We start from the raw sequence: 9,853 nt of genomic DNA, 5'->3' as shown, positions 1-9,853 counted from the left end.
GATATGTAACCCGTTGTTCCTGCTGCCTCTTTCCTTTGATGTGACATTACAATACTGTAGCTGCAGTACATACGAAGTAGCCTTTGGTTGAGCCTAGGGTCTGCTAGACGTACAAGCGACCGTTACGAAGAGGCACTATAGTGGCGATTGGAATTGGACGAGTATGACACCATGCCACGACGCCTTTTTTTATAACTTCATTGGAACTCAAACACATGTGAATATTCCTTCAAATGTCTTTCTACTACAAGTACCTCTTACTTTTTTGACGATTATGCACCCCACAAACGTGCCCCACACTAAAATTGATCCATCATCCAAGTAAGGACAACTCTGTTTTAAGTGTCAAAAGGTGGAGGGACACTAAAGGGCTACTTGTAGTGGAAGGTATATAAAAAGTCGTAGATGTCAGCTGGGTTGTAATTGGTCCAATAAAATGATTCTACTCTACGTCCTGGCCTTTCTGGTGTCTTACCTGATTTTCACCCGTCTTCGATATCGCTACCAGAGCTATAAGCTGGCCCAAAAGTGGAAATGTTCACCGGTGAGAGACGTCTCATCGTTTCCTATGGCTTTTCCTGAGTTCTTGTTCTTCTTCAAGTCGGGCAAGAACAATGTCTTGTTAGACGAGTTTGTCAACTTCTTCACCAAACGACAACCAAACCTGACCGTGGGTCTGGTGCTGGCAGGCAATGATGTGACTGTTACACTAGAGCCTGAGAACCTCAAAGCCTTGCTGGCTACACAGTTCAAAGACTTTTGTTTAGGAGTCAGACACAACCAATTGGCCCCCATATTGGGTGACGGCATATTCACTCTTGATGGACAGGGTTGGCAACACTCCCGAGCCATGCTACGGCCACAGTTTGCCCGGGATCAAGTTTCGGACGTTGATATGATCGAACGACATGTCCAGAACCTGGTTCGCAAAATTCCACAGGGTGATTCATTTGACATCCAAGGGCTTTTCTTTAACTTGACGCTCGATACAGCCACAGAGTTTCTCTTTGGTCAGTCTGTGAGCTGCCAGACGGTGGACAATCCAGCTGAAGATGACTCTACTGTGACTGACATGCCCATTCCTATGCGAAAATCATTCCAATCAGATTTCAATCTCGCTCAACACCATGGGGGTTACAGAGTGCGTCTTCAAATGTTTTACTGGCTCTGGAGACCACAGGAGCTGTTTACGGCCAGCAAAAGTGTCCGCAAGTTCGTGGACCATTACGTCAAGAAGGCTCTTGTTGAAAGCGAGAAGGAAAAGCAGGCTGATGACAAGTATGTATTTCTCACAGAGCTGGCTCGTGAGGTCAAATCTCCACAGGTTCTGAGTGACCAGGCCCTAAACATTCTTCTGGCAGGAAGAGACACCACGGCTTCTCTATTGTCTTGGTGCATCTACTTGTTAGCCAGACACCCTGAAACTTGGAACAAGCTGAGAGACGAAATTCTGAGCACTTTTGGTTCTGGCTCGGACCTGTCTCTCATCACTTTTGAGTCTCTAAAGAGATGCGAGTACCTACGATTCGTCATCAATGAAACACTCAGATTGTATCCTTCAGTCCCCGTCAATGTTCGCTACGCAACACGTGACACAACACTACCTAGAGGAGGGGGACCGGACGAGAGCCAACCAATTCTCATCAGAAAGAACTCTGTACTCGTCTACAGTGTGTTCGCGACCCATCGTCTGAAAAAGTTCTGGGGCGAAGATGCAGACGAGTTCCGACCTGAACGATGGGGAGAGGGCATATCACGAGGATGGGAGTACTTGCCGTTCAACGGAGGGCCCAGAATCTGTCTGGGCCAACAATACGCATTGACAGAGACCAGCTATGTACTGACTCGAATCGTGCAGCTGTTCGGCACTCTGGAGAACGCAGACGCCAGTCCAGAACCCCCCATGAAACTACATGCTCTAACCATGTGCCATCTGACCGGAGTCCACGTTAAAATGAGCACAAATAACTTACCGTGAATAAATCGTATGTCTGATTACTTGATTATTAATGTTACGTGCCATGTGAAAGCCCCTCAGACTTGGCGCGTCTTTGTTCCTAATAGTCTACAGTATCCCTCCCTCAACTTTGACAGAAACAAGTGTCGCTGACAGAATATACTTCTTTCCTAACCGACTAAATTTCAGTACATCCGGAACCGGTTATCTATAAAAATGCTACAGTAGCGTCTGAGATCACTACTTGTAGCTGTGGAGCAGATACGGTGTATTGCGTGTGTATTTAAACATCATGATTCATTATAGACAAATGCTATATTTTTTGTTGCCAACTAGACTAGCTGTTGGCGAACGGGTTTTCTTCATGAAGAAGGGACTGAGAAGCGGGGACTGGAGATTGGGAAGCAGGCTGATCGTCGTCAGATGAATCTTCTTCCGAGCTCTCGTCTTCCTCCTCCTCTTCGTCTTCTTCCCCCTCGTCTTCTTCCTCCTCGTCTTCTTCCTCCTCGTCTTTCTCCTCCTCGTCTTCCTCCTCACCATCATCGTCATCACTGTCGCATTCCTCCTCCTCGCTACTGTCTTCGCTCCCAACAGTATCAGCGAAGAACTCATCAAGTGTCTGCTTCTGCAGCTTGGGCTTGGTGGCAGTCATACCATTAGTACCATTGGAAGACATTGACGGCAGTTCCTTGTGACTGATACCTGTAACTACCTTCTCGGTGTCCATGTGAACCACCTCCTCAGGTTCATCTCGTAGACGAGCATCAGGAAGAACAGAGAGATCCTTTTCCCAAGGAGGCAGGGAAACATACCCACTAAGAGGTGTTCCAAGTACCGCAGAAGCAGTGTTAAGCTCCAAACCGCCCTCGGTGTTTGTGCTGTCCACCTTGGGAGCCTGCTTGGGAGCCTGGAGCATTAGGGTAGCCAGTTCAGTAGATGCAGGATTGCTGAGTAACGCTCCTAGACGTCGCACCTTATCTCGGATCTCATATGAAGGATCAAATCGACCACAGTAGAGAGCGTGCGAATACAACTGTCCAACAAACGACCTGGAAAACTCAATCTGTTTTTCTTCAGTGAGTTCTCCTTCAGCTGCCTTGCCAACCTCATTGATTCGGAACAGGTACACCTTGGAAGCCAGATCCATAATCTGGGCTCGAACAGGTGTGTCCTCATATGCAACGTTTTTTAATGCCGAGTAAAGAAGAGCCTCTCCAACTTCGGGGGCGACAGACACGAACTCGGAGACAAGCCAAACCACAGAAGCCTTAGCAGGAGATGTCTCAGCCGATGTGTCAAGCGTAGTATAAATTCTGGCCAGCTTAGTCACCGTGGCGACGTGCTTCTGAGGCTGCTGTTGAATCAACAAACGCACACAGGTAAGACACTCGGACAAAGTGGGTGCTTCAGATCGAATCTGACGAAGCAACCACGTGACCAGAGAGTCGGACTCCTTGTTAGTTCCCCCAGAGGCGCAGGATCCAATGGCCGAGACAGCGGCTGCTTGAACCTCGCGCTCGTAAGAGGTGGAGGTAGCATAATGCTTGAGTTCCGACAACACAAACTGTCGTGGGCCCTTGATTGAAGCCATGATGGCAATTTTTAGCAGAGCCACGGACGCGGTGTCGTCGGGAAAGACCACAAACCGATGAACATGGGTGGAAAATGCGTTGGGTTGGTCTCTCTGAAGAATAATTTGCTTGATCATGGTCAGAGCGACTTCCAAGGTCTCATTCTTGAGCAATCTCACGAGTCCCACCTCGATGGTCTCCTGGTAAACCGGCTGGACTTGTCCAGGGCATAGAGCGTAGACTGCACTGACTGCACTCATGATGAAGACAGGCGACAATGAGTTCTCAATGGCCGGATAAAGAGCCGACAAAAGCAGAGCTGTGTCCGCGTCGACAGAATTGTTGCCCTTTGGTGGCGCAATATTGGTACGGTTGTATCTTACTAGCAGATCAATGACGGAAGCTGCTGCGAACGTGTCGAGCTGGGGGATGATTCTGCAGAGACGCCTGTAGATGGGATGGATGAGGTCGAGGCGGTCGGGGCAGATGAGAAGCATGGACATGATAGCCGACCCGACAACATGAACGTTCTTGTCGGCCAGCAGCTGCTGCAAGAACTCGACCAACTGTGGGAATGTGGAAGGATCCACGTCGTAGCACTTGGCGATAGCTCCTGCGACAGCTCTTCGGACTAATGGCGAAACATCGGTCACACCCTTCTTGATAGCAAAGAGAACAATTCCTGAGATGGCCGGGACCCTCAGGGAGCTAAGAACTCGGACTCCGAGAGATCTGACAGTGGGAGACGAATCAGAGAGCGACTTTTGAATGGTGTTGACGCTCATAAGAGCCAGATCGTGCTCCATGGGAGCGTAACGGATCAGATACACAAACACGAGCTTGCGCATGTCAAGAGACTGGGACGCCGTGTTTCGCATCACGTCCGGAAAGAACTGCTGAGCTTCCTCTCCTCTGCCCTTGGACATGAAACCAATGACCTGGCGCATACCCGCCAATCTGTCACGGTCGCTGCGCGCATTAAGAAGCTTTTTGATTTCCTCCGCTGACAGGGGAGCGTCGTCTACCAGAAGTCGTGATGATGCTGATACTGCAGCTTCAAGAGTCAGCTCTTTGGCTGACTCCAACACCGCTCCGATTTTCGCAAACGGATCGGACATGTTGACGAGGCGGTTATGTAGGTCGTTGTGTCGTCGCAGTTTTGTTGTCGTGGAGAATTGAGAAACCCAAAGCCTAGGTGTCGCTCTTGTCGCCTGGGTGTGATGTCGATATTACTGTGATGATGCAACGGTGGATGCTGTACGGTACGTCTTGAGGTTATTTGCCTGTCTTACAAAATAGCATAGGCCTTAGCTATCGCTAGGAGGGATATTAGTATGGGCGGAGTACATAATGAATTTTGGGAGAAATATCGACATATTGAACGCGAAATGAACTCATATTAATATGATAACAGATGATAGGTGAAATGAATGTGTGAGGGTATGTGTGTGGAAGGATGTGTATGGGTGCTCATATCACCCGGTGTCTATATGACATCCCACATGAACTTTAGGTTCTCACAGTCCCAATCAAGCCTTTTCCATATATCAGCAAGTTTATAAAAGCAGTGCCTGAGCCTCCACAAACACCCCGACAAAGCTCAGCAGAAACCGACACGTTTACCAATAGATATCAACCGACTTGACATACACGACAGGACATTTTTACCTCAACAACTGCTCTCTACTGACATTATTACTACATCTGATCCAACATGCGTCTCATCTCCAAGGGACTGAAAAACAAGCTGGAGTACAAAAAGCTCGCTCTGGATTCCACTGACGACCTGTATGCGCTGACCAACGTGATCCAAAGAGGCGATTTGGTCGAGGCCAAGACACTGCGAGCAGTTCCACAAACCACAGGCGCCTTTGATGACGAGCAGATCCAGGGCAATGCAGGCAAGAAGAAGGTGCTTCGAAAGCTCATTTACATCACTGTTCGTGCCCAGAAGATTGTTTTCGACGGCGAGGAAATCCGAATCACAGGCGTCATTACCGATGCTGGCCACCACGAGTCTCTCAAAACGAAATATCACACGTTGGCTCTTACACCAGGCGATGAGGTGACCGTGATTAAGGAGTTCTGGGATTTCTTTGCGCTCCAGACGCTCGACCAGTACGTGGGAGCAGACACAATGAGCGCTCTTGCTATGGTGTTCAACTCCACTGGCAAGTTCACCATTTACGAGCTGCGTCATAGTGTCACTCGAGTGCTGGTTCAGGGATACAAGGCCATTCCTCGAAAATACGACGGACAGGGCTCGGTCGGAAAGACTCGAGGTAAGCAATACAACGACTTCTTTAACGTGGCCAAGGAAACGCTGCTGCGAACCATTGAAAACAGATGCAAAGCCGACTGGACTATTCCCGTGCTGCTCATCTCCATGCCTTACATGAACAAGCTCTTCTCGGAGTATTTCAAGGCATGGGCTGTGGATAATAAGGTGAAAACAGCCATCCAGCTGCAACAGGGCTTTATCACACTGGAAACTTCGTCCGAAGGCAAGACTGCTATTCGAGAGGCTCTCAAGTCAATCTCCTACAAATCCGCACTCAACAAACTGGCCATTGCTGCTGACGGAAACGAAATGGACCAGTTCCAACGCATGTTCCATACAGACCCAGATCGAGTGTGGTACGGAGAAAAGCACGTGGATTACGCTCTCGAAATGAGCGCTGTTTCTGTGTTGTTCCTGTCGTCCAACTTTGTGCGTGGATTCGATCACGCTAAGAGATCCAGATACGCTGAGGCCACTCAGGCTGTGCAGCAGAACGGAGGCAAGGTCTTTATGTATTCGCATCTGCAGGACTCGGGGCGTCAAATTGACGCCCTGGGAGGTATTGCTGCTATTCTGCGGTTTCCTCTTAACGACGATGCTGTTGAGCTGGAGGACGCCGAGCTCAGTGACTATTCTGACGACGAGTGATAGACATGTATATAGTATTGGGAGATAGATGCATGGGAGATGGATGCCATGACGTTCGAGAATGAATTGAATAAAACATTAATGAGCTCCAAGCTACTTTTATTCTGAAGTAAAATGACAACTAATAGTGGGATCAGTGCAACCTGTGCTTTTGTTCAAGTATCTTTTCTATTTTGTGCCCAACGTGATTAGATCTGAAAAAAACAACAACCGTGTATAGGCTACAGTAGTCGTACGACAGGAAATGGAGATCCTTTTATCTCACCAATTATCTCACCTTTAACCATCGATGTTGTATTACTGTACGTTACAAGATTACTGTTTCATGACCCAATGACGCCATAACGATGCATGTAGCTAATCAGAGCTAGGTTGCCTTGGTGGGGATAGTGTGGAACTACAAGTAGACAGATGTCACGATGATCAAGGTGGCCATCAGGACCAAGCTACGTAAACAGACACTTGCAAGAAAGTGTATCTGACACCGAGTAGAGACACAATTCAGCTAAACCATCCTCGTCTCACCTCATCTTACATCCCCTGTATTCTTGTATCACGTTAAAATATGTTCCGCTAGCAAGGTTCATTTTTCCGCTTAGCGAGCGCAAACCTAATTGGCAGTAACCACTGGTGAGTGCCGTATAGAGCGACATCAAATTGCTGTATTTAGTCCACGAGGGGTGTTGAAATTGGTTTTTTTTTTATTCCACGGTCGGTAAATTGTTGGGCCTCAATTTCACTACTCTAGATCCATTCTGATGAATTTGACAGCTGACAGTTTTCTTATATCCACGCGCCAGCTTTTAGCAGTAGCCTGTGGATATATCGTTGTCTGCGTTGTACCCTCAAGCTTCATATTGCAGCTTTGGGGAGCAGCACTGAAGTGCACTTGTCTCATTTCTGATTCAAATTCCCCCACCGCCTCTTTTGAGCATATTTGAGCGTTTGAGCTCCACCTTCCTCTCCGTTGAGGTGTTTCGTGGTGTTGAGATTACACCTTCATGCCCCACATTTATGATTTCGACGGCAAGGCTGTGTTAATAAAAGGATCAACGAGATGCCCTCAGTAACCACACAAAAACAGATGAGCAGCTTGATTTAGAATGTCGCACGACTGATGGCATGTGGATAGATCTCCATTAATCGGTTTGCATCCGCATTTGTTCCACTACAAATAGACCGACTCGGATCCGACCTAAAAGCTCCGGATCAACTTTGAACCTAGACGAGTGTGGGGTGCATATAAGCCAGGCGACCTTCCTCAGACGTGCACCCAGCAATACCAACAGTACACAAAATGCTTTCGCCAAACTCGTGGGATACACACGTTCATCTATTTGACCCAATTAATTATCCGTTTGCCGGAAGACGAACATACACTACCGACCAGGCACTTCTACCTGGTCTGGAGGCCCATTCCAGATATCTGTGTGGAGGCATGATTGGTAACAATGTACTGGTCCAGCCCTCGCCTTATGGAACAGACAATTCGCTTATTATTGACACGCTCAGAGGTCACTCCGATCGGCAAAACGGATACAAATTGAGAGGAGTGGTGGTAATTGATCCTGATAACACACCCGTGGAGCTGCTGCAAGAGTGGTGGGAACTGGGTATCAGAGGTGTCAGAGTCAATGTCGTGTCTACCGGTCAATTGGACGTTGAATATGTCTCTAAGACCCTAGTCAAGACAGCCGCTCTTGTCGGCCCTCTCGGCTACTTCATCCAGGCCTATATTCCACCAAACTACTGGGACAGTCTGTTTGATGTCATTGGGAACCTACCAGTAACGGTAATTGCAGACCATTTGGGTGGGATGAAGAGCCCCGGAGACACTGGATTCGAGTCCCTCATCAAGCTGACTGCTAAAAATGTGCTCATTCGAGTCTCTGGATTCTACAGATTGTCTGAACAGGGGCCTGGATACAGCGACTTAGAAGAAGTGGTTCAGTTCTTCGCCTCGGAGAGCCCCAACAAGCTAATTTGGGCTTCTGATTGGCCCCACACTGGCGGAGGAAAACAGAGACTGCTGCTCAATCCTGGAGATGTGGAGCCTTTCAGAGTTATTGATAATCATGCCATTCTGCAAAATCTCAGATCCTGGGTAGATGAGCGAACCTGGACTAATATGATGGAAACTCTTCCTGATAGGATTTACAATTGATGAGATGGAAACATAAATAGCAGAAACGAATTAGGCACACACAGATTAAAGGCCAGAGACAATAGTCTCCAAAATGGCTACTGTATATTTCATGGTACACTATATATCCTCTTACATAGCTACATACAGGTACGAGTATGTACTGTCTTTTAGCTAACTCCTGTCAGGACCACACTTTATAGCTAGTTCAAGCAAGATCTCAGACCCAAAAAGAACCACAATGAGAAGAATACCTACCAGTGGATAAAAAGCCACACAGGCTATACAGAGGGCTAACTTAAGCGAAAGGACAAACGAGTTCATCCGAACAAGAGTCTCGTAGACTGCCGGGCGATGGTTCTGTAACGCGTTCTTGACCATCTTCTCAATATTTGACTGCATTTGCGGACTTTCGCTTTCCTTCTTCTTGTCGTCCTTCTTATCCTTGGCATACTTCTTTTCCTCATTCTTATCATTTCCAGCATCGTCCTTCAGCTCCATTATCTCCGCTTTCATTCCCTGGGGGACCTGTGCGTACTTCACTGGTGGTACAGGGAATCCCTCTGTCCGTATGTATCGCGGTTCAATCACCTGAGACATTGGTCGCAGTAACGACTGGTTGGGGTATCCCGATATGGCGTCTGGCGTCTGGCTGATCTGTCGTGGCTGAAGATACGCAGGATGCATATGTTGCCTCAGCCCTGGTGGCATCTGGTATGGTATCTGGTATGGTATCTGGTGTGCTTGATGTATGTGAGGTTGCTGTTGTCTGACATGTTCATGCCAACGAGCAGAGTCCTGAAGCTGTCTCCGGGGAACACTGTACTTATCTCCCTCTCTGTCCCTGTCTCTGTCCCGTTCTCGCGTCCTCTCATAATGCTGTCTTCGTTCATACTCTTCTCTCTGATGGTCTCTGTATTTTCTGCCACGTGGAGGAGAAGTCAAAGCGTCTGTAGTCGTGGGCGGTTCGTCGGTCAAAATCTCGTCCATGGGTGTGGTGATGCGGTCTATGAGAGGCCTCTTCTCATTGCTGGTCCTAGAAAACCACTTGCGGAAGCCCATGCGCCGCTTGGTCTGGGGTTCGCAGAAACGAACGGTGTGTGAGGTATCGTGAAGCAGTGGTTTGTCTGTGTCGGTATCACTGTCGAGCTCGGAGAAGAGGCAATCTGAGCTGTTCTGTGTGGCGTGGAGCATGGGCACACAAGTGTACGCACGTTGCTTGTGTTGGGACTAAACTACTTGTAGTGTACCAA

General features: G+C 48.2%; 5 protein-coding genes across 5 annotated transcripts; 3 read left to right on the top strand and 2 right to left on the bottom strand.

The window, feature by feature from the left end:
* Positions 1–436: 436 nt before the first annotated feature.
* Positions 437–1,978, top strand: YALI1_B27057g (uncharacterized protein; the record flags this gene model as incomplete). The annotated part of the gene is made up of 1 exon (XM_501148.3): positions 437–1,978. One exon carries the CDS (start codon positions 437–439, stop codon positions 1,976–1,978), a length of 1,542 nt encoding a protein of 513 aa, XP_501148.1.
* A 316-nt stretch (positions 1,979–2,294) lies between these two features.
* On the bottom strand, positions 2,295–4,646 carry YALI1_B27015g (uncharacterized protein; the record flags this gene model as incomplete). Its single annotated transcript, XM_501147.3, has 1 exon — positions 2,295–4,646. The coding sequence occupies one exon, from the start codon at positions 4,644–4,646 to the stop codon at positions 2,295–2,297; it is 2,352 nt and encodes a 783-aa protein (XP_501147.3).
* A 596-nt stretch (positions 4,647–5,242) lies between these two features.
* YALI1_B27009g (uncharacterized protein) lies at positions 5,243–6,457 on the top strand (the record flags this gene model as incomplete). The annotated part of the gene is made up of 1 exon (XM_501146.1): positions 5,243–6,457. The coding sequence occupies one exon, from the start codon at positions 5,243–5,245 to the stop codon at positions 6,455–6,457; it is 1,215 nt and encodes a 404-aa protein (XP_501146.1).
* Positions 6,458–7,754: 1,297 nt separating this feature from the next.
* On the top strand, positions 7,755–8,621 carry YALI1_B26984g (uncharacterized protein; the record flags this gene model as incomplete). Its single annotated transcript, XM_501145.3, has 1 exon — positions 7,755–8,621. One exon carries the CDS (start codon positions 7,755–7,757, stop codon positions 8,619–8,621), a length of 867 nt encoding a protein of 288 aa, XP_501145.3.
* Positions 8,622–8,774: 153 nt separating this feature from the next.
* YALI1_B26963g (uncharacterized protein) lies at positions 8,775–9,794 on the bottom strand (the record flags this gene model as incomplete). The annotated part of the gene is made up of 1 exon (XM_068282134.1): positions 8,775–9,794. One exon carries the CDS (start codon positions 9,792–9,794, stop codon positions 8,775–8,777), a length of 1,020 nt encoding a protein of 339 aa, XP_068138235.1.
* Between the last annotated feature and the right edge of the window lie 59 nt (positions 9,795–9,853).

The sequence above is a fragment of the Yarrowia lipolytica genome, chromosome 1B, assembly GCF_001761485.1.
Source record: "Yarrowia lipolytica chromosome 1B, complete sequence".
Taxonomy (NCBI): Eukaryota; Fungi; Ascomycota; class Dipodascomycetes; order Dipodascales; genus Yarrowia; species Yarrowia lipolytica.
The sequence above is the reverse complement of the archived record's forward strand: the minus strand, read 5'-3'. Positions and strand labels throughout refer to the sequence as shown.